We start from the raw sequence: 27189 nt of genomic DNA, 5'->3' as shown, positions 1-27189 counted from the left end.
GCAGGGGTGTGTCTAGCTCATTAATGTAATGTTTTCTCCACTGTGCCTGATGACCCCCTGCAATAATCCTATCGAGATGATAGAGCAGGCTTTGAAGAAACCTAACGTTCAAGGCTGCTCAGTCAGTGATAGACCCAGAGTCCCCTGGATTCCTGACTTTAATCTTATTTTAAATTAATCTCATTGTTCATCAGTCAGCAAGTATTTGTTGATTGTCTACTATGGAAGGGATGGTACCCAATTATTATAAAGCTAAACAGTAAATAAGAAGCTATTTTTCTCTCCAAGAAGCTTGCATGTTAGTTTTTCAGATAACTCACTGCAGGTTTGGCAACTGCTTGTAAAATGCATAGCTTGTCTGACATAATTATGGATATGTAGTATACACACGTAGCACACAACAGGAAAACAGAGCCATACAAGATATTGTTCACTCTTAATTTTTTTAAACTTTACTGGATCTTTTTCTGTTTGTTACCTTGTTCTGTCCGCACAGGGGGCAAGCAGTTTCCAGTTTCCTGCCTAGCCTTGGAAGTGCCTATGGGTAAATAAAAATTAAACCAAACAATTAGAAAAAGAATGTTGATGGCCTTTTTTTTTTTTTTTCCAGTTTATTCTCACTGAATCTTAATTAGGGAGAATGATCTGGTGAAAATTTTATTTAGGTTGGTAATTGACATAAATATTTGCAAGAGGGCATTGGAAGAATGGTTTTTAAAAGCATTAGTTCTCTGTTCATTTATTTTGGTGCCCCTCTTTTGTAATAAGCCCCTTCAATGTTTCTGGAAATTTCTGTAGATATGGTTCTGAAAAACTTAACCTTAATGTGCAGTAGTTGTTTGGTGAATACATGTACTAGAAAAACTTATTGCCATTCTAAAATGAAGACTGCTTTTATGAAATAGTAATAACTTTTCTATAATTCTTTATATGTTTTTTTTTATGTTTCTTATATTAACTTGTTCCTGTCAAATAAGAGTTTGGTACATTTTGCGCTGCTTTGAATTTAAGTCTAGGGTAGAAACTTAGCCATTTAGTGATTTACACATTTTCTTTACCAAGTTTATGAGCTTGAAACTGTTAATACTTCTTGCTTTTCTGTAATTTTAAGCTTCGTTCATTCCACAAATACTTAAATAAGTCTGATGTGATGCTGAACCAGGCATTGGAGATACAGCAGGACGTTGGATATACAGAATGCCTATTTTCAAGAAGCTCCCTGTTGAAGCTTTGCTAATGTCTGTCTAGTAAAGGTATATAGACCCAGGAACCCCAGAGTGAAGCTTTGGAGAAACAAACACCCCACTAGAAAACTAGAAAATCTGGTTCCGGCCCACGTGGGTGGCATCCTGCAAACTCTTGTAAACAGTGCTTTGAGATCATCCACTGATGAAAGCCTGCATGGTATTACATGTGAGGGTAATCATCAAGGATTACCACATCACTGCCAGACAGCAGATAAAACATGCATGCCTCATGGAAATGGGGAGTGCGGAAGTTCTGCAAGAATGGGATTTACATACCTGAAATTGGGACCCAACAGAGAAAGGCGATCTGATTACCAGTGAAGTCCTATTCTCCTTAGAGAGTAGTGCACTGGGGGCGCGGAAGAAATGACAAGTTACTTTCTTACCTCTGCCAGTTCTTAATCCCTGTCTACTCAAGGTGCTCTGATTCCTCACTCAGAACCTTTCTGAGTCTTAGATATAGCTGCACTAGAGCTACTTAGGATTGGGCTAGTTGGGTGTCTTGAAACTCAGATCTCATCCAGGAATTGACATGACTCTGTGAAATAACCACAGACCCATTAATTGGGTGAAGACTAACAAGATTTAGTCTTTGTTAACAAGACTAACAAAACTAATAACTATGGTGTGAAGAGAAGATAGAAAAATAAGGGGGAAAAGGTGATGGATCCATTGGATTTCTTTATCGAGCTACCAGCTGCTCTACAAGGCCTGCAGAAAGGCTTGCCGTGCAGCTGGTAACATCAGCTGACCAGAATGCTGTGTTTCCTTCCCAAAATGGTTAACAAAAGTCACCTTTGGGCCTTGTGTGGGGAAAGAAATAAGGAAAGAAAAGGAGAGAGCAGGAATGGAGAAGGAAGAGAGAGAACGAGTGAATTACATGGGCTACGTGTGAGCGAGGGTGTGTGTGTGTGTTTCTGTCTTTCTGTCTGTCTCTGTTGAATCTTCTCTTCCCTGAAGTCACACCTCCTATCTGGTGAGGAGTTGGCGAAGGTGTTTTCTATTTTAGTCTGTAGCCTTCCCATCTGGTGTCTGGATTTTTTCTAAGGTGCCACCAGTGGGGGAATGAGTATGGGGTATTAGTCTTCCATGTTCTCTCCTTTCAGGCTTCTTTTATAATATTTATTTTTAAATTACTAGTTTTATGAGTCAAAGTGGTCAAATTTTGGCAATTTCATATGATTCAACCTATTAATTCAACCCTTTCTGATTCTCAGTCTTCCTCACTGTTTCCTCTTCTTTACACCTGCTCCTTACTATTAAATTTTTATTAATAGCTATCATCTATTACCACCCACCACATGCCGTGTACTTCACATATGGCCACTCTGCAAGGGCGTCCTGATGCCCATGTTGCCTGGGAGAGACGGCAGCTCAGTTGGCCCAAGACTACCTGTGTAGTGACTGACAGGGCTGGGATTCAGCCCAGGAGTCTGTGGTTCAAGTCTGGAACCCTCTTGCTGCTACTCTATCCCACTGTGTTTCCTTGAGTTTTATTATGATCCTCATGCTTTATATTTCTGGCACAAATAAATGAGCCTTTAAAAGGCTGGACAGAGAAATGGGATCTTGATAGGGTTCCAGACCACTTTGGATGAGGGTGTTTGAAGTTATAAGTTATAAGCATGTTATCTTCAGAAATACAGTGTGGAACTTAATTGCACTCACTCCTGTCATGGTCCACAGTAGATGCCTCTCATCTTAGCCAAATTATAATTTAAATTCTGGAGGAGAAAGGTGCTCTGAAATTTGGACCTTAAATCCATCCCAGGGGCCAAAGCATTAGGAAATCTTGCTTTCTTCCTGTCTCCACTTTGGTTGGTCTTCTTTCTAGGCTCTGAGACAGACCTTAATCTTTTCCTTAAAACATCCTGGAGACTTGGTTCATCCTCATGCTTGCCTCCTCTCCCCAACTCTTTTCTGGTGAGTTGGATTCCTACTCAGCATCTAAATATACACCTGAAGAGAACAGTGCTTTCATGGTAGAATTCCTTCCCAGGATTTCTTGGGAAATTTATATTTTTCCAAATCCCCAGAAAAATCAGTTAAGAAAAAAGGTAAATGGGAAAAAGTGTTGAAATTCTCCTGTGAGAATTAAAACAATCAACATAGAGACATAAGTACATGAAAGGAATCCACTGGTGTCAAGTTGAAAGCTAACCTACAGAATTGAAGGATAAGATGGACATTTCCCAGAGCCAGGTCAGGATAGGAGCGCAGAGGAGACAATTGGTCATGATTGCTTGTAGCTGTTGCTATGTTATAAATGTGTATTCATGGCCCTGTCTGCTGCTACTGGTGAGTCATCCTTGCAAATAAAATAAATATAAATTTATATGCACAGCGTGTTGTATACAAATCCTGTGAGTGGTATTCCAAGAAATACGTTTCCAAAGCAAAATAAGCCTTTAAGATGGCAGTTTCAACATGTGAGTCTGTGTAGTGCTGTTAACCTGCATTTGGATCTACGAGGAAGGTTATTTCAGGGATCAACAAACCTTTTCTCTAAAGGGCCAGATCATAAATATTTTAGGCTTTGCAAGCCATATGGACTCTGTCACAACTATCAACTCTGCTGTTTCGTGTGAAAGCAGCCACAGACTATACGTGAAATGAACAAGTGGGGCTGTGTTCCAATAAAACTTTTATTTACCAAAACAGACTGAGGGCTGGATTTGGCTTGCTATTGGAATGCTCCCCAATAATGCTCACTGACATTCTCTAGCATTTGAACATTTGTTATAGACTACAATTCTTTGTAAATACTATCAAGTTTATTTCTTATTTATTTAACCTTTCTTTTAGATATCCATAATACTGAGTAAAGGGTGTGTGGCAGTGTTTTTTGAATAACTTATAACTTGGGGAATTCTGGGGAGCTTCCTGGACATTCCCATTTCTCATTCCCAAATCCCAAAGTGTAATGTCTACAGAGAATTTGAAAATTTCTGGAGAAGGAGATTTGCTGTATCCTTGTGCCCCTCTCTGCTTCCTGATTCAATCAGCATTTATCTTTCCGCAACTTATGTGGCTCTCCTTGTTCTTTGAGCTCTGTGGTGTCCCCCAAGCTTGTCTAGGGTGTGTGACCTATTTTTTTCCCCACTGGGAGATAGGGAATCTTGGGAACTGGTTGAATATCTTTGTTGCCTTTCTTCAGAATTACTGATAGGTAATACCCAGTGTTATCTTGCCCACGTATTCAAGTATCTGGAGTAGATTATTCTTCAAGGGTCCTTGACGTTTATATGCTTGGTTGTAGCGTTGTTATTTTAGAGCCAGAACAAGAGGACATTTGTAGTATCATGTGGATGATTTGTGTTATTGTTTGGGATTGGTATACTTTATGCTTTTCTACCATGCTGCTTTAGCACTTCTATTATTTTAAGAGGTAGAAAACAGTAAAGGGACCTAAGGATATTTACTACAAGAATCACTTCAATTCTTACAAATAGTCAAGATTCAGTTTAACTTACAGGCAATTAAGAACACAGATTTTGGACTCAGCGTAAGTTGAGTTGATTTGTTTTACCACATATTTCAAAAGTGTGATCTTGGGACAGTTTTACTTAACCTCTCTAACACTGTTTTCTTATCTTTCAAGTAGGAATACTAATACCTTCCTCTGCATTTTTGTGGTGTTAGGATTAAATCAGATAATGCAATTGTGTGTTTAGCACAGTTCTAGAGCTGAATGATAATTGGCATTATTACTGACTCTTAAAGATGGGAGATATTAACCTTGTTTTGTGACAGAGGAAACTGAAACAAGTGGGTTAAATTCTGTAAGATCACATTTATTAGGTTGGAAAACTGGGTTTGGCTCTTTCCTAAGTCCATGTTCTTGCTACCATACACTGCTTAAAGTAATTTCAGTTAACAGTAACTCTATAGCAAAGATACACACACAATGGTTTATTTGGGTTATGAGGCTGGGTGGATAGACGGGGAAGGTATGAGATGATGTCTTTTTTTTTTTAATTGAGGTATAATGGACATATAACATTATGTTAGTTTCAGGTATACATTGCAGTGATTCGATACTTGTGTATATTGCAAAACGATCACCACAATAAGTCTAATTAACATCCATCACCGTACAAGGGATGATGTCTTGAAAGAGCAAGGATTTGTAGTATTTGAAAGCCACAGTTCCTAGAAGCCAAGGTTATAGTTATAATTAAAAAGTTGAGAAAACTTGCCCCGATTTCCCTGTCGCTTAGCTGCTGTATTGACTGCCAAGAACATGTTAGATTTTAAGTACCTTTTATGCTTGCCTGTTATCAGTCCCATCATATCACCACGACTTCTAAGAAACTATGCATGTTCTCTTAAATTGGATGAAAGAAAAATGTACTACTATGTTAAGCCTGCAATTGGAGTTAGAATGTTTTTTTGTATTTCTCCTTTCCCCCTTCCTCACACCCACCCTCCACCACTTCACAGGAACGTGCCTCTAACCTTTATGGGTCAGATTTTCACATGGCATGATTAGTTGCCAATAATTAAACCTCCATAGCTAAACAAATAAATTGGCCAAGGTTTTGGAAAAACTCAGCTCAATGAAAGTTTTGTGACAAGTTGCTGCAGTTTGCTGTATGCACATGGTCTCTGACTTACGATGGTTCGACTTAACAATTTTTCAGTGTTAAGATGGTGCGAAAGTGATACGCATTCAGTAGAAAGTGTACTTTGAATTGTGAATTTTGATCTTTTCCCGGCCAACGACATGCGACATGCAGTACGACCCTCTCTTGTGAGGCAGGGCAGCGGCAGCTCCTAGTCAGCCACGTGAGCACGAGGGTAAACAACCCATACACTTAGAGGCATTCTGTTCTTCACTTTCTGTACGGTATTCAGTAAAGTACATGAGGTATTCAACACTTTATTATAAAATAGGCTTTGTGTTAGGTGAATTTGCCCAACCGTAGGCTGATGTAAGTGTTAAGTTTAAATTAGGCTGGGCTCAACTATGATGATTGGTAGGTAAGAAATAGTGAATGCATTTTCAACTTAGGACATTTTCAACTTACGATGGGTTTATTGGGAGGTACCCGCATTGTAAGTCGAAGGATATCTGTATAGATATTTATTTTATCTTACTGATTTTAATTGGTGCATATGCCTCTTTTTATTTGTTTTTATTTTTTAAATCTCTCTTGGGGTTTTGAACAAAACTACTTTCAACTACCTTTCAGGATCTGTCACGCTTGCCTATTGGCATGGAGTGTATTTGTGCAGAGATGGGTCCTGAGCAGAACATTTTAAAGAGTTAAGTATTTGGAGTTTGCTTTCCACCTTTGCTGTCATTTTACTGACTTGTTCTTCCTTGTAGTACACCATAGTTTTGACTTCAATCCATGGGTTATTTGACAGCCTGATAATTTGAAGACAAATATTAAACTATGCTTAATTTGAAGACTTGATTTTTATCCAGTAACTCTTGAGCACCAACTGTATGCGAGTTGAAGAAGAAGAATATGTGATCCTCGCCTTTTTTTTTTTTTTTTTGAGACAAACCCAGTTCAAGGAAGAGGATTAAGTGCCAGGTCATATAGAATTGAGTCCTATAGAGTATTAATACAAGAGGAATTAGAATGGAAAGATCTGGAAAATGTGAAAATCATTAGGGAAGGCTGAGCGAGGCAGGAGAACCTGAGCACATTCTTGAAGGAATTCTCTGCAGGAAGGTGATAGAGCTGGGAAGTTGGAAGGGAAATTAGCAGTACTTCTGTAATTAAAAAAAAAAAAATCTCTGATTTTTAAAAAGAATCAGAAAAATATGCACCAGTATTTCCTTCTTTTCTTGCTTATCTAAAGCTCCTCCCCCAATAGTACCTATAACTTGAAGACACGGCTGGTCTTAAGCAGGGCGGCCGCCAAGGCCCCTTTGCACTCCCCCCTTCTAAAATGCAGTTAGTCTTCGGCAGATGGGGAAGCAACTTCCGCATGAATCTGCCACATTCCCCTGTCCCTGGCATCTAGGAAAACACCAGGATTTCCACAGTTTGCTCTGAAACTCAAGGGTTGTGGATGCTGCTTAGCTGAAGAGTTTGTTTTTAAGGATGTCCACTCTAGAAATGGCTTTTTACTCTTTAACTTCACTAAATGATTGCTGAAAATGTCAAGCTTCTGGTTGACCTTTCTACGGGGGGATATTTTTGTCTGTCTTATTTTAGTGTCTTATTTTTACATTCTCGATTCTCTTTTCAAATTGATTCTGAGGCTCAATTTAAACTGAAGGGAGGCAAGTTTTGATATTATTTGTAAAGCATTTCCCTTGAATTTCAAGGTTGATGTGATTTTTTTTTTTAATTATGTGATTTTACTTCCAAATAATTATTGAGGAATGCTGTATTTTGGATTTGTTTTCTACTTTGATTTACTTACATGAAAGTTTTCTTGGCAAAGTGTCCCTTGAGGTTAAAAAATAAAAAGGTGCTATTTTCCAAAAGGAGTACGTTTTTCAGTGTTTTGTGTTGCTCAGCTATTTGAATGGGAAAGTTTGCTTCTAATAAAAATTTCCTCTTCCTTTGACAAATATTGATGTTTTTAAAGTCTTCCTAAAGGAAAAGGGAGCTTGGGTGGCTTTTTGTTTTTTTTGATAGTTATCTAGAGCCCCCTTTCCTTCCGCTGTGTGATCCTAACCCCACCATTGTTTTATGAGTCTTTGAACTAGATCTGTCTATAGCTGAGAGTGGTGGTTGAAAATGGACCCAAACCAGGTTATTTTTGGGTGGATACACGAGAAACTGGTTACTGTGGTACATGGGGTGTCTCTAGGAGCAGCCGGGGGTCTGGAGAGAGACTTTCATTCTATACTTGTGGACGGCTTGAACTTTTTTTTCCCAGGTACATATCATAGTTGATATATGCAAAGCCTTTGTTTTTTTGTTTGTTTTTGTAATGGCTAGAGTACGTGGTATATGGACTTTAAAGGAGCTTGATTTTGAAGTTTACCAACTGCAGATTCCACTGGGTTTTGTGTCACTTAGAAAAATATTTAAGATCGGTACGGACCTATGACCCCAACTTACCGCGTGTCTGTTTTCCAACCCTTTCCATTCTTGCTGCAATTGTAAATCGGCCTTGGTTTTGTGGTCTCAATTGAAAGGCTTGTCAAGTGTGCACTTCCTTTAGCCTGCACATTCACAACTACAGACTTTTCTTCTGCTTAGCTGGTTTTCTTTCTTCTTCCCCTCCGCAGCTCCGAGCCGCTTGTGAGCACCACATTGCCAGCGCAAGAGCTACTGGAGAATTCTCATTATTCCAGGAGACTCTGGGAGCGCCTCTCCCATCTCCAAGGCTCCAGGAGCAAGTGAGCGGAGCTCTGGGGAAGAGCCACTGCTGGAAGGACTGCGGGAGGAGATGCCCCGGAGCCAGCTCTAAGGTAGCCAAGCCAGCTTTTTACATAGGCGCTCTCAGTGGCCTTGCCAGGGCCAGCAGTAGAGACATTTCAACAAATCACCTCTTTTAATGCTCCTTGGCAGAGATCAAATTGACACGGTCACTTCTTAGCCACGATGGTCATTTTGTTGGTTTGTATAAATCCAACATAAGAGAGATAGGACCAAACCCAACGGTTCTTTATTTTTGCATTACCTTGAATGTAGGCTTTTTTTGGTGGAGTTGCTCAATTATCTTTTAACTCTGGCCAAGTTGTTCAAATACCACCAACATTTCCCTACGTATAAAATGCCTCGGCCATTCTTTTCACCTTATAAGACCACTTTTTTTTTTTTTTCTTTCCTTCTAAATAGGCTATGTTTTAGAGCAGTTCTAGGTTCACAGCAAACCTGAGCAGAAAATACAGAGAGTTCTCATAGGCGCCTCTGTCCCCCACACACCCGGCCTCTCCCAGACTCTGTCTCCCCAGCAGAGTGGTCCATTTATTATAGTAGTTGATCCGCACTAACACATCATTATCACCCAGAGCCCATAGTTTACATTAGGATCTGCTCTTTTTGTGCACTCTGTGGGTTTGGACAAATGTATAGTAATATGGATCCCCCATTACAGTACCCTACAGAAAAGTTTTACTGCCCTAAAAATCCTGTGCTCCGACTATTAATCCCTGCCCCCTACCTACTCCTTGGCAACCACTGATCTTTTTATTGTCTCCATACTTTTACCTTTCCCAGAACTACATTTTCATAATATGCTTCCTTGGAGTACTTTGAAATCTCTGTAAAGAAGTCTCGCTCTCAGGATGAAATACTATTAAGGTTGTGTTAAGCTATGGGGGTAACACAAATACCAACGTCAGAATAGAGTGTGTAAGATGTTTCTATGAGGGGAGGCCTGAAGTGCTAAATGTATGTGGGAGTGTCTCTGAGTTAAAAGTCGGGATTGCCTGTATATGGTTTGAAACTTGTACATAGAGACAGAAGCATGAGGTCTCTGTAGCCTCTTTAGGTTCAGAGCTTTGGGGGAAGGTCTCTAGTAGCTGTCAAGTGCTCTCTTTTTTAAGGAAAGTCTAATTTATTATTTTCAAAAATTTTATTCTTTTATGTAAAAGTTTATTTTTGATTGTTTAATTTCAAGTAGTACAAAGCAGTCTAAACATAAAATTTTCTCCCTTCCTTTTCTCTTTTACCCACAGCTAATAATTTGGAACACACAATTTTTCACATACAAACTTTTCATAGACACACAGATTATGTGTATTAATTATGTTTAAAAATTGATGGAACGTGGCTACACATTTGGTTTTACAACTTGCTTTTTCCTTTCACTTGATATGCTTTGGATATTTTCCCTTTTAAGCAGAATTTTCCCTTTTAAGCAGAATCTCAATATAAGTAATGACTTCTTAGTGTTCCTTATATGGCTGTAACATAATAACAATCAGTCCTCAAGTGATGGGGTTAGCCTAAAATTTAAAGGGGGATATGGTGGGGGGGAGACCTTTCACATTAGGGAAAAGACAAAAGCCATGACTGTTGACTTTGGACTCTTAGTCATTGAGGATGTGAGTTTTTATTTTCCAAGGCAGATAATGCACAGCTTTGGGCTGTTGCCAAGGTGTCAGTTATGTCAAGTTTTCATCTTCTGGATGCCTGGAAGGAACATCTTTGGCACTAGGCTGTGTTAATATATTAGCATAGTTGTTAGTTCTGGCTACCATCCTTGGAGCACTATGAGATATTTTCATGCCCATTTAAGGTGGCATGAGGTTGAATGAGTTCTAAGAGAAAGTAATGAATAACAGGGATGGAATTAAGAGACTGACTTTATTTTGCACGTATATTTATTTGAGGGAGGAGGAAGAGATGATGGTGTTAGTTAATTGTTAACCCTGTGATTCTCAATTATGAAACAGGGTTAAAATTGTTCAGCTCAATAGCTTCCTAGTGTGGTTGACAGCGAGAATCACCAGACAAGTTTTTAGATATCTGGGGCCGATATGAATATTTGTATTGTTATTATTTTATAAAATATTTGTTTCTAGGAAGGTAATAATATAATCAATGTTTATAAGGTTTAAAAGGTACAAAAAGAGTGAAAAATAAGTCTCCCTCCTCCCTCTGTCTCCCAGTTACCCTTCCTGGAGACAACAATTGTTACCAATCTCTTATATATTCTTTCAGAGATTTCAAGCATATACCAGCAATAATCTAATGATTATTGCAATTTCTCTTTTTTTTTTTACCCAAATGAAAAAGCATTCCACTTAGAGATGGGCTGGAATTTATTTAACCAGTACTATATTGATGACCATATAGATCATTTCCAGTTTTATTATCATGAACAAGGCTGTAGGGAATAGCCTTGTACATATATCATTTTAAACATGTTTGTGAACGTATCTATAGGATCCATTTCTAATAGTGGAATTGCTGGGTCAAAGGATATGCACATTTTAATTATGGTAGAAATATTGCCAAATTGCTCTGTTCATAGAGCTTGCAAAGTTTTAGATTTCACCAGCAATGGATGACAACCCTCCTTCCTCATACCCTTGCCAATCACAGTATAATTGTCAAACTGATAATTTCTTCTCTGCCAAATCTATAGGTGAAAAATGACAGTTCAATGGAGCTTTAATTTGCATTTTTTCTTATTTTGATTGACATTGAGCATCTTTTCATAAGTTTAAAGGCCATTTGTATTTCCGGTTCTGTTCCCTCTATGTTAGTGTCCTTTGTCTATTTTCCTGTTGGGTTATTGATCTTTTTATTATCAGTTCACAGGAGCTCCTATGCATTAACAAATTAGCAACCCCCCTGCCCCCTTCTCTCCTTGTGATATGTGATATTTTACTTGGTCATTTGTGTAAAAATAATTATTTTGCAGTGTAGATTATTTAAAATTTTGTATACTTAAATTTACCAATTCATTCAACAAATATTTATTGAATGCCTCTTATGCATTAAGCACTTATTCTAGGCAGTAGGTTATACAATAGTGAAGAAAATAGATCCCAGTTCCTGCTCCGTGGAACTTACATCCTAGTGGAAGAGACAGTAGATAAAAGACGTTTAAAAATATTAGTTATAGAGGGAATTCCCTGGTGGTCCAGTGGTTAGGATTCGGCGCTTTCACTGCCGGGGCCTGGGTTCAATCCCTGGTCGGGGAACTGAGATCCCACAAGCCACGCGGCACGTCCCCCCCCCCCGGCTCCCACCACCTCCCCAAAATATTTATAGAGATAAATATATAATCAACCTTTTTGTGGCTTCAGGACTTTGTATGACAGTTAAAAGCCCTTTTCCATTCTTAGAGTTAAAAACTTATCTTTCCTTGTAGTGTCATGTGGTTCTTTTTTTAGGCTTAAATCTTTGATCCATCTGGAATGTTAGGTATGAATCCAACTTAATTTTTCTCTAGGTGCTCTATTAATTAGGGTAAGGCTGAGTTGCTGTAACCAAGGGACCGAAATATGCTATGGTTCAAAGAACAGAGGAGTTGACCTTTTTCTTCACTTAACAGTTCCAGCGTGAGCAAAGCAAGTCAGCAGAACTGCCCGTATCCACTGGTCATTGAGAGTCAGGTTCCTTCTGTCCTGTGGCTCTAGGAATTGTCACTGTAGTTCTCTGCATGGTCATAGCTGGGTTGCTACCATAGCTGGGTTCCCTCCATGTGAAGGACGAAGGAGAAAGTTCAGGGCAAGTGATCACATGTCACTTCCTGCTTCCATTGGTGAGAACATAGTCTTGTGGGCACATCTGGCTGTGAGGGAGTGTGGAGAATGCAGTCCGTGCTGGTCAGCATGTGCCCAAGAAGAAGTGAAGAAGGAATTTTAGTGGAAAATAAGCAGTCTCTTTCCCATTGGCTAGTCATTCTAATTTTACTGAATAGTCCCAAATTTTCTCTTTTGATTTCCTTTGTATTATAAATTCCCATGTACATTGTGGTCTATTTCTGGGATATCCATTTAGTTTAATTGATCTCTTTGCCTGTGTGTGTAGTAGGATCACACTCTTTTTCTTAAACTCTTGGAGCTTAATACTTTTTTTTCTCTTTTGTAGGGGTAGTTCCATTTTACTGAATTTTCATATTTATTTTAAGTTCCCTTTTACAGAACTTTAAAGTTTCATTTTACAGAATTTTCATATTTATTTGTGTGTGTGGGGTTTGTAAAAAAAATATGGACTTTAAAATTATCATATGTAGTCACCACTCCCTCCCCGCTAAGAAGCAAACCTGTTAGTATGATTATTGGGATTGTGTTAAATGTCTAGATAAGTTTTGTGAGGGAGGTTTCACATCTTTATGGTGTTAATTTTTCTCATTTGGTGATAATGTTGCACAGTGTTTGGGAAACATTGATCTGGACTCTTCCAATCTTTCGATATCCTTGACCCATGAAACTTACGTAATTGAAGTAGGAGAGAGGAAGGACCAACTTATCATAAGATGCTGTGTTACTTTTTTAGTTTAATACTTGATTTCTGATAATGACTAGGTAAGTGAAGCCTATTTCTCTATTAAAAATTAATAAACTTGTAACTTGAAAAAACAGTTTTCCTGTCTGAAGGTAAAAAATAGTTGACATTTCAGAAGGTTATTATATAGACTTATTTGTAACACAAACCTGGGCAAATTTTTTGCATATATGTATGATATGCAGTGCTGTTACTTCCTCCGAGTGTGTGTGTGTGTGTGTGTTTGTGTTAGTCTGCACCTTTTTTTGAACAACACACATTCCTCTTTTGTCTTCTCCTTTTTACGTTTTTATTATAAAGTAAAACACAGATACAGATATCACACAAAATATACATAGCTTAGTTAATTTTTATAAGGTAAATATTTTTTGTGACCACCACACAGGTCAAGAGAATATTAGCGGCCTCCCTAGAGCCCCTTGGCATGTCCCGTGCCTGTCATGGTCCCTCTCTCTCTCCAGAGGTAACCACTTTCCTGACTTCTATAGTAATTGCTTCGTTGCCTTTCTGTATGGTCTTATCACCTGCCTGTGCATATCTAGCCACTGTAGTTTAGTCTTGCACATCTTTTTACGTCTTTGAAGTCTCCTAAACCTCAGGTTCCCCCTCCAGCCCTTTCCTCTTCTTACAGTTTACCTGTTGAAGAACCCAGCCATTCGACCTCTAATTTCCAACTGGCTGGATTTGGTGATTGCATCCTCATGGTTCAATTCAACTTGTTCTCTTTCTTTTAGTGGGAAATGGTAGTTTAACCCCACAGTCTGAGTATCCGGAATGCTCACTGCTACTGGGTAGGTCATTGTTTCTAGGCCTTTTTAGTGGACAGAGGAAATATGTATGTATAAAATACTCAGTGAGTTCATACTGTTGCTTTCAATTCAAATTCAGTTTATGTGGTTCTTACTTAACCTTTTCTGAATTACATCTCTAACTCCCTTATTCCATGCAGAAAATTTAGGTTCTCCAGAACAGTAGGGAACAATAGTATTTGAATAGGCCATAGTTAGGCATTTGCTGTCTTCCACACGTTACGCACAGTATTCTCCACACCGCTACAATCCCAACACCGCACCACTAGTGGTGGTAACTGAACGGCGAGAAAAACAATTCTCTCTTTGTGTGCTATCCCCATTCTCCTCACAGTTTTCAGGGGGAGGAGTGGGGGATGTTGTTGAAAACTGGGCAAATTTAAACACTGATTAGCTTTTCGATGATATTTGGAGGAGGAATACTTTTAATTTTGTTAGATGAGATGTTGGCTTTATAATTATGTTTAGAAAAAGTCCTTATCTGTTAAAGAATTTGTGGGTGGAATGATGTGAGTTCTGGGATTCTCATTAAAATACGTCAGGAAGAAAATGGGCAGAGTAGAGGAAATAAGATTTCTTATTTTTGGAACTGAGTGGTAGGATGTGGCTTATTTTTGAAACTGGGAGGTCAAAAATAGGGTTTATTATCCTTTTTCTCAATGTAACTTGAAATGCCTGTTATGCAAAATTTTTTTAAATTAATTTTGTAAACAGTGAAAAGACGAGGACATACGATAGGGAAAGAAGGTGATAAGGAAGGAATAGTCAGGGAAGGGGAAAATGAGTAAAAATCCTAACCGGGTGGTTCCGTTTGGCTCAGTGGCCTTGAAGCTGGGTAGCATCTTGAATGAGAAGAAGGGAGGGCTGAGATGTGAGGCCTCAAGGGAAACCAACGTTTAAGATATGAGTGGCAGAAGAGGAAACTCCCGCCCAAGGAAGCTGAGTGGATCCAACCCATAAAAGTAAAGATAGCAGAGAGATGGAGCCTCTGAATCCCAGCTAAGGAAGAACCTAGGGAATGGATCAGTTGATGCCACCCTCAGCATTCTCAACATCACCCAAATTGCCGGGGGACTGGGGGATTCCTAGGCCTCATCTCAGGTCAATCAAATACAAATCTTGGTGGGTGAGGCTTCAGAGTCTGAGTTCTGAGGAAGCTCCCCTGTGAATCTGAAGGATAAGGTCAGGTTACAAAGAGTTAGAACCTTAGCCAGAGGCATTTTGGTGATGGACCGATGGAGAGCGGAGATGTGGAAGGAGCTTTGTAGAGTGCTCTTTCTAGAAAGTTTTCTGCGAGGGTGTGAAGAGGGTTGGTATGGGAGGACTTGGGGCCGAGGGAGGTGGTGGTTGCTGAAATAGTTGTTGCTTATAATAATGTAAGAGACGTTTGCCTGTAAATGTGGAGGATGTGAATGGTTCCTTATGCAGGATGATGACTGAGTGGTCAGGCCAAGCATGAGGTTAGGCACCCCCCCCCTCCGCCCCAGTACCAGGTAGGTTATTTTTTTGCCAAGCACTTGAGTTTTGATGGTTTGGGGAAAGCTTGAAAATGGTCATCATGAATTAGATGTTCTTTCTATTTGTTAATATTTGGAAGTACACATTAAAGGAGGAGAGGTGCTCAAGTCTTTGCAGAGGTACCTTTGCTTCTCAAGTTCTGACTGGGCCTTTGGGCCCATCCCTGAGGAAGAAGGAAGGAGTGGGGTTTTCATGGCTGACATTGGCCCTTTTCTCTTATTCAGCGCTCTTCCTGCTTCTCTTCACATTCTGTTTTCTCTTTTTTGGTTTCCTTTTCTTCGTGTTCAGGTGACACTCTTAGACGTGTAGAACCTCCAAGAGGGGTTGCCTGGTACAGGGTGGTGCTTTCCAGTTATTTGCTTTGGGACTGACTGTTGGAGGGATCCCTGCATTTTCTGCATTTCCTAATGTCTGACTTCGAAGGTTGTGGGGAGAGCACTGAGGTGAGTGCCCTGTTCCTCCTGTTTTTCTCTGCCTCCATGTCTTTGTTCTTCATAATAGGTTGGGTTCATCATTACTACTCTGTAGGCTTTCTACCTCTGTGTACTTGGGAGCATCTTCTGTCTCCTAGATTTCGTTTCTTTCTCCCCACTTAGTAGAGTGCATTTATTTTTACTTTTAACATGCCATTAATTTCTAATTTAGGTCAATTGAGCATTTTGATTTTTTTTTAAAATAAATTTATCTTATTTATTTATTTTTTTGGCTGTGTTTGGTCTTCGTTGCTGCGTGAGGGCTTTCTCTACTTGTGGCGAGCGGGGGCTACTCTTCGTTGTGGTGCACGGGCTTCTCACTGCGGTGGCTTCTCTTGTTGTGGAGCACGGGCTCTAGGCACGCAGGCTTCAGTAGTTGTGGCACGTGGGCTCAGTAGTTGTGGCGCACGGGCTTAGCTGCTCCACGGCATGTGGGATCTTCCGGGACCAGGACTTGAACCCGTGTCCCCTGCATTGGCAGGCGGATTCTTAACTACCGCGCCACCAGGGAAGTCCGAGCGTTTTGGTTTGGGTGGGTGGTTTTTTGGTTATGAAAGTTTTCTGGTCTCTTTCTGTGTGGTATCAGAGCCTCTCCCTGTCTTATTTCCCCTCCTCCTTGTTTTCTGTTGTGGTTACTTCGATGCTAACTTGTTCCACTTGTACACTGACCCTGTGTACACGGCTCATTTTCTTTCTCATGATCATATTTATACTTTTGATGGATATATTTAAATGAACAGCTGTGCGTTTGTTGAGTCATACCACAATTATCTGATTCTGCTTTAGCTGCTCCAGGGGCAAAAGCATATTTCAAGCTAAGTTGTGAGAGAATTCCGTTAATCACATTCTAACTGGGGGAGGGGAGAGGAGAAAGACCACTAAGAAAAGTCTTTTTAAAGATGAATGTTAATTAGTTGTTCAGTTATTTTAGAATAGATTGATTTGGTTGCTATTTAAGGTGTCACCTGAAGAAACTTTATAACGATGTAAATAACTATAAGGGTTTAATGATATCAGCCAGGCTAAATTCTCTGGAATTGTTGATGTGGGGATAAACTTAGTAGCTGGTTTATTTAAATAGATAAGCGGTCTTTAAAAGAGTTTCTTTCTGTATAGACTGGTGTTCTTGACTCAGCATTCCTTGAATTCATTGGCTAAATATTTTGTTTTAAGCTTCCTGAACAGATAACATATGATACAGAAAATGTTACAACTTTCTTTTTCTTCAAATCTATTAATTGCTAATTGTAACCTCTGATTGAGTCTTTGGCTTCCATCAGCCAGATCTATTTTTCTCTTGACACTTCCTCAGGGTTCTTTCTGAAGGTTATTAATAGGCATGGAAGCATGGCTTTCCAAATAGCGTCAATAACTGTTAGGAGACTAGTGGGGGGCAGAGTGGGGGAGATAATATGTCAATTCCTGACTCGTAGGAGATGTATTTTCCAGCTACAGAAGCTGTCTCAGAGGTCACTGGGGATGGCTCTGGGCAGATCAGCTGGTGTCTGCAACTAGAGATCCAAGCAGTCCTATCCAAATGGGATATTGTCCACCAGGGAGTTGTCTGGTATACCCAGAGTCTGCCAGCCGTCTTTTTGTTTGGCTGCTTCTCTTTGATGACACCCTTGAAAACTGAAATCCAGGTTACAAATGATATCTTTTAATTGATCTCCAATACCTGGTTGCAGCTGTATTACTCTGAGGATGAGGAGCAGCCCTCTCCCCCAGTCATTTCCTTGCCAGCCTGTAAAAAATTCCTTAAACCTCACTCTCCGTGACAGGTGTCATGCAGCGTTAAGTGCTGTGAAGATGGCAGGGCACTATGGGGTGAGCGTGGGGAGGTCTGAGGCAGGAGTGGGCTTGAGTGTGTGGGGTACAGATGAGAAGGGCTCTGGTCAGGCTGGTGTATAAAGGGTGGTTTTTCTCACCTCCACAGAAATCTGCTCTAGTGCCTCCCATTTTAAAAAGAGAGAGAGGGAAATATACCTCCTTGGTGCTGACGTCTTTTTTATTTAATTCCCCCCCCCCCCCACCCTTCAAATTATTACGCGTTAGTCACATTAGCCTTAGAATTGGGACAGTTGTGTCAGATGGCAGTGCCTGAGACACCATTTGTCTGGTAGCAGGAGGGATAGGAAGGGTCTGCGCTCTTAGGCTAAAGGGGAAACTGCAGGCAGTGAGAAATGCAGCAGAGGGCCGAGAAGGCATCTAACTGAGGGCTTTGGGAGGAGGTGGGATTTTAGATGGACTTCACAGTTACTCATCTAAGAGTTTCACTGGTGGAGTTGCGGGTGAGGGTAGGGGGAATAACAGGGTCCTTTCTACCAGTAGGTAAAAAAAAAAAAAAAAAAAAAGAAAGTCCCAGTTTGTAAACTGGAGGGAGAGGAGCCCTGAGCTGCCTAAGAGAATAGAACAAAACAGCTGGGAGATGATGGGTCCTATCAGTTGAAACAAAGCGGAGAGCCGTGGCTATTTGATACAGAGGGAATGAAGTGGAAAACGAGGGACAGTTTCCATGTAGTCAAGCGCGTCAAAATAAAACCGAGACTTGAGATACCAGTAAGGCATGCCGTGGGTGATCAAAACATTGGAATCTCAGAAGCTTAGCTTAGTTATTATCTTTATATTTGGTAGGGGTGTAGCAAAGTCAGTTTCGTCCTGTATACAATTAAAATAAGTCTACTGGGGTTTCTTTGGTTCTTACATGGTAGCTTATCCTTTTACTTATTTTCATTCAGTTAAGCCTCATTTACCTACCCTTGCCTTTTTTTTTTTTTTTTTTTTTTTAAACCAGATTATATTATTCTTTTCCTGGCCTTTCCAAACCAAATCTTGGGTCCATCTGTCACAGCTGGAATGTTTGTAGTATAACTCTTTCAGTCAAAACCCTTTCTTTCCTGAAATAATCTGTAATTATTTCCTCTAACTACAGGATGAACTGATCCAGGGGCTGGATTTCAGTTCTATAGGACTTGTCCAAGAAGCTATTTGTATTCATCTATCTCGAAAGATCAAATTACATGCTAATATTCTGAAAGTAACACCCCACCAGAAACCCTCCTGCAGCAGTGAAGTCTATATAAAACCAAGCCCTGGCAACTTGCACATTGCCAGTTCAGACAGAGTGTGGTGTTAAAAATATTTCACAGGTCATTTGTGAACTGGAGAAAAGACCCTGACTTAACTTATATGGTATGGTGCTTTGGTTTAGCCTTTCTTTGCAGCTATAACTGACAGCCCATGTCTCTCTCCACCCTTTCCAAAGGCCCAGGTAGTTTGGAGCAAGCTATCCTTGGGTTCTCTCTCTGCTTGTTGAGCATAGAAGAGACATAACTATTGTCACATAATGGCTGATTTTTGTCCCCCTTGGAGGTGGTGGTTGTAAGTATACCTTCCCTCAAGACTGTATGTTTAGAGTCTGTCTTGCTGGATCTAATTTGCCCCCCAAATGTGCCCGACTTAACGCTAATTTCTGTTTTTATTTTATGATGCGTCACAAGAGAACCGAAGAATGGGGATGGGAGGGAGGAGGTAGCAACGACTTGTGTACTAGCAACGTGGCTTGTCTTTCCTTTCACATCAAGATTTTTTTTTTTTCCCCCAGCGGCAGGGGAGATAATCTGAGGTTACAGGGTATATGAAATTAATTTGAGGTTAGAGAAATGGAAAGAGGGCATGATTGAACGGTGGCCCAAATAACCATGAGTAAAGATTGTTTTCTGAGAGGAAAATCAAGATGGGTAAAGCGCACAGCGTGTTGAAGCTTGGATAAAATGTTAAGGAAGACTATGGTTAGTTCCATAGTTTAGGAAGCTAAACTATGGCTGGCTGGTTTAATGAAGGTTGTGAGCGTTTGTTAATTAGGACCTGAACTCTGGTCACATGGCTTTGCGTTTGACTTTGTGTGCTTGAGCAAGTTACTTCTACCTACCCATTTTCTTATCTGTAAACTGGGATTAATATGAGTATTTATTTTAGAGTGTTTTGGGGAGAAGTTGAAAGAGATAATACATAGGATCCCTAAGCACAGTGCCTGGCTGCTTAGTAAGTGGCACCGCTGTTACTGTAATAATGATGTGCTGTTGACAGATAACTAAGGGAAAGCAGAATCACTCTACTTCTTTTCTGCTTTGCCTCTATCTTTTATATTAAAGAGAAAGATTTTTTTTTTCTTATGGAAGGTATAGCATAGGCCATATAAAAGAGACATAAAGAAAAAAACTGTCCTGGAACACTTGTGATAGTCCTCACCAACAGTGAGTGAGCGACTTCACATGGATGGTGAAAAAGTCATTCAAAATAGGGATGGGTGAATGTACAATCCATCTTTCAAGATTCTTTCTAACTTGGAGAGTGTTAGAAGTTGAATTGAGAAGAGTATCAAGAAAGTCCCTATTGAACGAGTAGGTGCTCAGTAGATTATGTGTTGAACAAATGGACAAACCAAATGAGTCTAGGCCACCAGTCCAGACAAATGAACGTTTTGTAGAATTTTCTGATGGGAAAGAATCTCAGGGTTCATCTTGCAGCTTTGCTTTCATCCTCAGCATACAGATAACAAGTTGTTTGCTGTTCATAAGTTTAGGTTTTAGAAATATCTTTTATTCTTATAGTAGATTATCAACTAGATTGCTTAATATGAGTTCTAAAGGTTGAATATAGAAGTGCATTATACTCCTGGTTATTCTGTGACTGACATCAAAATGCTTTGTGATTTTTTGGGGGATGTATTGCAGTATATCTGTGGCTTTATCCAGCTGTAAAACTGTGATGAGTGAAAGAAGTGCCAAACTTGGTCTCAAGCCCACATGTGTTAAAAATTGAGCTAAACGCCAGCTCCCTAACTGGATGTCAGTCTGATCTATAAATGGAGTTTGAAAAGTACCATAGGATTTGGAAAGCAGCTCTGTTTTGCCCTGGTGGTATGCCTGTTTTGAGTACAATATCACGGGACTGTTCTGTCTCCCAAGGGAGTAGTCCTGAGACACTGTAAAAGGTGGCACTGATTTAAAGAGTGTACCTTAGTTAAGACCCGAGGTCCCTAACCTTTTTCTGCATAGCTCTTTGCCTTGTGTCTGAAATATTAAGATCAGTTACCAGGGCTAGAGGGCCTTATCCAAGAACAGAAAGGAGGTGGTATACACCGGGGCAAAAATTTGTACTCCAAACCCTTCAGATAATATTCTGTAACCCCCAGTAGCCTATGAGTTTTTGCAGTCAGGGATTTTGGCCTTAGAATACGGCAAAAGGATTTGGTTGGACCTGAAGGAGAAGGATGCTGGAGTACCTTCTGATCACAGTTTTATGTCTCATTTAAAAAATATTTCGTTGTGCACATAAAGTATTATTCCTACATGAAATAGATATCTGATGCCTTCTCCCTTGACCACTAGACTTATTGTTGACTTCCTTGATGTTAGAGAGTTTAAAGAGATTTCTAACCTGTGGAGCAGTAACATTTTTGACAGGTATCGAGCCAATGCTCAGCCTAAAATATCTGGTACCATCTGGTTACCTGGTATGGTAGAAGGACTGATCATTTAAGAGTAAGGCAGTGCTTCTCAAAGCATGGTCTGAGATCCTCTGGAGTTTCCAAGACTTTCTCAGGGGTTCCACAAGGTCCTTCGTCCAGTCACATATACGTCTTCATGTACGAAGTTGGATTCTCCTTTCTTCAGCTTATACAACATGTCATTCCAGATTGAATGCAGAATCATATATGAGAATCCAGTTGCCTTCTACTAAGCCAAACATTATAGAGATTTGCAAAAATGCAAAGTGATGCCACTTTCCGCATTACACCTTTTTGTGGGGGAAAATACAGTTCTTTTTTTAATTTAGAAAAAATAGGGTAATATGTTTATTGTTATTTCAAAACAAATACAGTATTTAAAACATTCTCCATTTTAATTTCTAATAGAGTAAATATTGGTAGAAATAACTTACATAGACAAGTTCCTTAGAGTCCTCAATAATTTTCAAGAGTATAAAGAGATTCTGAGACCAAAAATTTTAAAAACTACTGGAGTAAAGCATCCCTGAACTATTGAATTATTGCCACTCTCTTTTCCCACTACCCGTTCATCTTTTTGGCCAGCCCACATCTGAAACTCCTTAGCCAAAAATACTTGAGCGCAGGGGAGTTGAAAATTACTTCTAAAGACAATGTTTCCTTTTTAGTATATTTAAAAATTCGAAGTAGATCCTTGGGGCTTCAAGTTGGGACTTCAGCATATTGATGTTCTTTATATGTAAAATATGATCAGGAAATTTATTCCAGAACATTCTCCTCTCTACATTTCTTTTCCCTTTCCTTTTGAAAGTACCATTTTTAATAGCTGAATTAACTGGTCAGCAGAGACACTCCAGACACTGAACAGAATGGCAACCAGTAAATGCTGCTGACATTTTTCCCCAAAGATTTTTGGCAGATTTTGAGCTATCTATCTATAAACAGATTAGTTTGGAAGCCTGAATTTATAACTCCTTTTTTTCCCCCTGTTTTCCATTTAGGAGCCTAAATTATTGTTTTAATTTTGCTTGCACAATAATAATCAATTAAAAGGTGTTCAGGGGCATGGGCTTTTGTTGGCTTTGTGACAGGAAAAATTGTCAATGGTGATTGTCTTTTAGAATTATTTTTTAAAATAGTGAAAGAATTCTTGATTTCGAAGCTTGAAACTTGTTAACTGCTGATTTTTATTATTACCAGAACTAGATTCTAGAGATTAAAGTTAACAGAGATGATAAATGTCTTAATCCTGCTATTCCTTTGCAGGTGTGTATGTGCTTTTGTGTTACGGGCGGTAGGGGGGCAGGTAACTTCTAATTCTTTGGAAATTAAAGTTAAATTGAGCCGATTAGTTCAGGGAGAATTTGAATTCAACGAGTATTAAATGTGCACCTACTTGGCTCTAGTAGCGATGAACAAAATAGACTATAGATTTTACTAACATGAAGTTTACAGTCTAGTGAGGGAGACATATGTTCAAAAGCACACACTCAAATATGAATATGTAATTATTATGATAAGTGCTATAAATAAAAATTGACAAAGTGGTATATGAGAGTGTAATGAGGGCATATGAGGGTTTAGGCAAGCTTCTAGAAGGAAGTGACATTTAAGTTGAGGCTTGAAGGTTGAATAGGAATTTGCCAGGTTGGGTCCTGAAAGAAGGGCTCAATCACTGGGAACTTCATATATACAGAGGTCCAGAGATAGGCAGGGAGCTGGCTAGTTGGTGTGCTTGGGAGAACGGGGTGGAGAGGGGCCTTGACAACAGCGAATGTAGGGAGGTGAGTAGGGGGCTTACTAGGGCTTACCATGTTTTACCCAGGTTCTGGCCAGGGGCTACCTCTCCAACCTTCTTGGGTTTTCTCTCCTTATAACTCTTCTCTCTAGGCTCTCTATGTCCTAGCCTGGTGTTTTTTTCACATGTGAAATATGCCTTAAGTCCTCAGGAAACACCAAGCTTCCCCTGGCCACAGGACCCCTGTAGAAGCCGAGAAGCTGTGCCTTTTTCCTTGAATGCCCTCCTGTGTCCACCACAGAGTGCTCCCCACCCCAACACAAACGCACACACACACACATACACACACACACACAAGAGCTCACATATACTCTTATCCTTTTTGTAGTACCTCCTACTCACCTTTCTGGTTCCTGTTTATATATAATCTACCCAGGGAAGCTCCTCCACCCTCCAAAAAATCTTAAATTGTTTTGTTAGCAGTCTTATTTAACCATGTTTCTTCCTAACACTTAATTCAGTTTTTAATTATGCAGTCTTTTGGATGATTATTTGACTACCACCATAGATAGATTGTGTAAGTTCCAAAATAGTAAGGACCATGTTTTTGTATATCTTTATCATTCTAAGTTTCTAATTTCTAGTACATAGCAGGCTCTCAATAGTTGTTGAGGGAAGGGAGGGAGGGAGGGAGGGAGGGAGGGAGGGAGGGAGGGAGGGAGGGAGGGAGGGAGGGAGGAAGGAAGGAAGGAAGGAAGGAAGGAAGGAAGGAAGGAAGGAAGGAAGGAAGGAAGGAAGGAAGGACTGGGAATTCAAAGATAAGACTGAGATATAGTTCAGTACTTTTCAAAGGCTTTTAATGATATATCCCATCAGTTAAAAAGTTTTTTGAGTGTGTACCCTCAATATGTATGTTGCTTATAAGTTTTATATAAAGTAAAACTATGTGTTATAAGACATACATAAAATAGAAATTTTAAAAAGATTTAAGATGAAATATTTGAGCTATGGCTAACGGTAATGACATTGTATTATTGACAAAAATCTCAAGCTACTCAGGATAATGTTTATTGTTTGTGATACTGGTTGCAAATCAGTTTTTAATGTATTTTTAAATTCTGAATTTGGTGAGCCTGCTTCATGTCACAGTGAATTGAATGTTAATTGCTTTTCTTTAAACTGATTAACAGAGAACCACTAGGAATAGACATTATCAGTTCCACCATTTTCTTACTCTTCTCTGGTACTTTCATTAATAACATATTCAATCTGTAGTTTCTTGCAATTTGGGGAGGGCTCATTTCATTATATCTAGCCATTACAACCTGTAATTCCACTTCAGTAAACTCTCAAGAGTATAGCACATGGCTGTATTCTATAAGCAAACAATGTCCACTCTTTCACATTGTGTAACTCCCACTTCTTCTGCAAGATGCCTCTTGTAGTAGACTGTCATAAGGGGCTGAGACAGAGACCAAATAAAGGATCAAGTTATTTATCACTCTGTTAGATTAAATCAGTTTTTATAAGATACAAGTTTTCGTATTTTCATCCCATAATTTAATGCATTGTCTTGTGTGGCCCTTGGATGCATGCACCCCTTTTGGGGGCAAGTAGGCTAGTGCTGGAGATTGACATAGACAGATGATTGATTCGGAGTGGTGTTAGGCCAGTGCTGGGGGGTTGAAATCACTGCTGATGGAGAGGTGTTGCACCAAACATCTGCCTTTTGAGCTAGATCGTGAATGACAGGAAGAGGGAGTTGGGTAGGAGAGAGGTGGAGGGGGAGGCTCAAGGCATCTGGGGTGGAGGGAACCAACAGTGCGTTTCTGTTCAAAGGCACAGAGATGAGATGGTGATGGAGGGGTCAGTATCTGCTTATGAGGGTTCCAGGGTGAAGTGAGGCATTTGCATTTATGTCAAACAAGGGCTTGCTCTAGAAAAGATCTATGTGAACATGGAAATAATAGTAATAATAACAACAGCAACAGGAGAAAGGGAGTCACTCAAGTTCCATGTGCTTTTTTTTTTTTTTTTTTTTTTTAATTCTGGGCTCACTGAAATTATTCCTTAGATCTGCATTTTTTTTTTTTTTAACTAATTTATTTATTTATGGCTGTGTTGGATCTTCGTTTCTGTGCGAGGGCTTTCTCCAGTTGTGGCGAGCGGGGGCCACTCTTCATCGCGGTGCGCGGGCCTCTCACTATCGCGGCCTCTCCCGTTGCGGAGCACAGGCTCCAGACACGCCGGCTCAGTAATTGTGGCTCACGGGCCCAGTTGCTCCGCGGCATGTGGGATCTTCCCAGACCAGGGATCGAACCCCTGTCCCCTGCATTGGCAGGCAGATTCTCAACCACTGCGCCACCAGGGAAGCCCCCCATGTGCTTTTAAAAATGTAAAAGGAAGGTCCATTAAACTCTCCTTTACCCCCTTCCCTCACCTTGCTGTTAGAGAAGGGTTAGTCTGAAATACAGTTGTGGACAAATTGAAGTGAGGGATGGTAAGATAGAATAGAGGTGCAGGGAATGAACAGTCAGACTACTAACCAAAAAACTGATTTTAAGAAGATGAGTCAGAAGGTGTCCATTCCAAACAGCCTAGATAGCAGTGGGCTTTTGCTCTTTTCTTTGCAGCTCTAAGAGTAAGATAGCACATGAACCTATTCACTAAAGAACTTTACCCGTTTTCTCTTTATTTTACCATCCAGAAAATTGCAACTAGTTCAAGGTTTAATTTTTTAAAATTATTCTTTGTAATAAAGAATTAGTATAGCCAAACTCTCATCATATTTCCAAATTTTATAGGAATTATTCAGATGGAAAAGTTCTTTGTTGTAACCCCTTGACTCATAACACTGAGCTTCTACCAATGTAGTTTTAGGGCAATATCAACTTAAAATTTATATCAAGTATCTTATTTTCTCTCTGTTACAGTTTCATATATTAAGATTTTATATGATTTCTTCATATGTTGATTGTGTCTATGCTTTGTTAAATTTGAGGTTAATGTAAGAATACATTGCTTTGCCATAGATGAGGGATAAGTTACAGTTTTGTGTTTTATTTTTGTTCTTTTTTGGGGCTGTATGATGATGTAGGTTGCTTCACCTCTAATCCTTTTAAAGGAAGGCTCAAACATAGTAATTTGGTTTAGATTATTCAGTCACTTAATCTTTAACATCATGTTAGAACAGTCTATTCGTGCTTCTTAGAGTTTTTAACTCGGTGCCAATTTTGCATTCAGTGGCATAAAATAAAATTCAAACCGAAAGTCCTTTAGGAATGCCTGGCCTTATAGCCGAGAATTTTTCATGTCCCTTTTGAGTTCTTTGTAAGTGGGTAGACTCAGAGAAAGTTGCCTCAGAGTGGCCACCAGTAGGAGGTAAATCTGATTAACTCTTTAAGATGATTTATTTAGATCCATGTAAAGGGTATATGTTTAAATGTACTAAGAAATAAGGCAACATATGTGAGGGGGATTTGTAAGAAAGGCCTTGAACGGCAGTTTGAAGATGGTATGCTTAATTTAATTTGTCATCCTACAGTTAAATTTTTTTGTTTTACTGATATCTCTTTTTTTCCCTCCACAGTTGTACAATGGTAGATGGAGTGATGATTCTTCCTGTGCTAATGATGATTGCTTTCCCTTCCCCTAGTATGGAAGGTAAGTGGCTCACAACTGTTTGGGGTAGGATGAGTATACTGTGTATTGTTTGGCTTACTGTAAACTAGTTTGTTCTTAATCCTATCAGACTTAGCAATCCTCCCCTCCCCCCATTTTTAAGACTTTATTTTTTTAAAGCTGTTTTTTAGGTTCACAGCAAAATTGAGAGGAAGATACAGAGATTTCTCATATACCCCCTGCCCCGACACATGTATAGCCTCCCCCATTATCAACGTCCCTCCAACCAAAGTGGTACATTTTTTATAATTGATGAACCTACATTGACACATCATAATCACCCCAGTCCGTAATTTCCATTAGGGTTCACTCTTGGTGGTGTGCAT

At 39.6% G+C, this 27189-nt stretch overlaps 1 protein-coding gene across 2 annotated transcripts in view; it reads left to right on the top strand.

Annotated features, from left to right (window-relative positions):
* Positions 1-27189, top strand: part of ACVR1 (activin A receptor type 1) — a 124911-nt gene that overhangs the window by 42681 nt on the left and 55041 nt on the right. For both annotated transcript variants that reach the window (XM_061183987.1, XM_061183996.1), the window contains 2 exons: positions 8452-8634; positions 26772-26845. In XM_061183987.1, coding sequence (XP_061039970.1) covers positions 26779-26845 — 67 coding nt within the window. In that variant the 5' untranslated portion in view covers positions 8452-8634; positions 26772-26778. The remainder of the gene's footprint in view (positions 1-8451; positions 8635-26771; positions 26846-27189) is intronic.

Source organism: Eubalaena glacialis, chromosome 1 (genome assembly GCF_028564815.1).
Source record: "Eubalaena glacialis isolate mEubGla1 chromosome 1, mEubGla1.1.hap2.+ XY, whole genome shotgun sequence".
NCBI lineage: Eukaryota > Metazoa > Chordata > Mammalia > Artiodactyla > Balaenidae > Eubalaena > Eubalaena glacialis.
The sequence above is the reverse complement of the archived record's forward strand: the minus strand, read 5'-3'. Positions and strand labels throughout refer to the sequence as shown.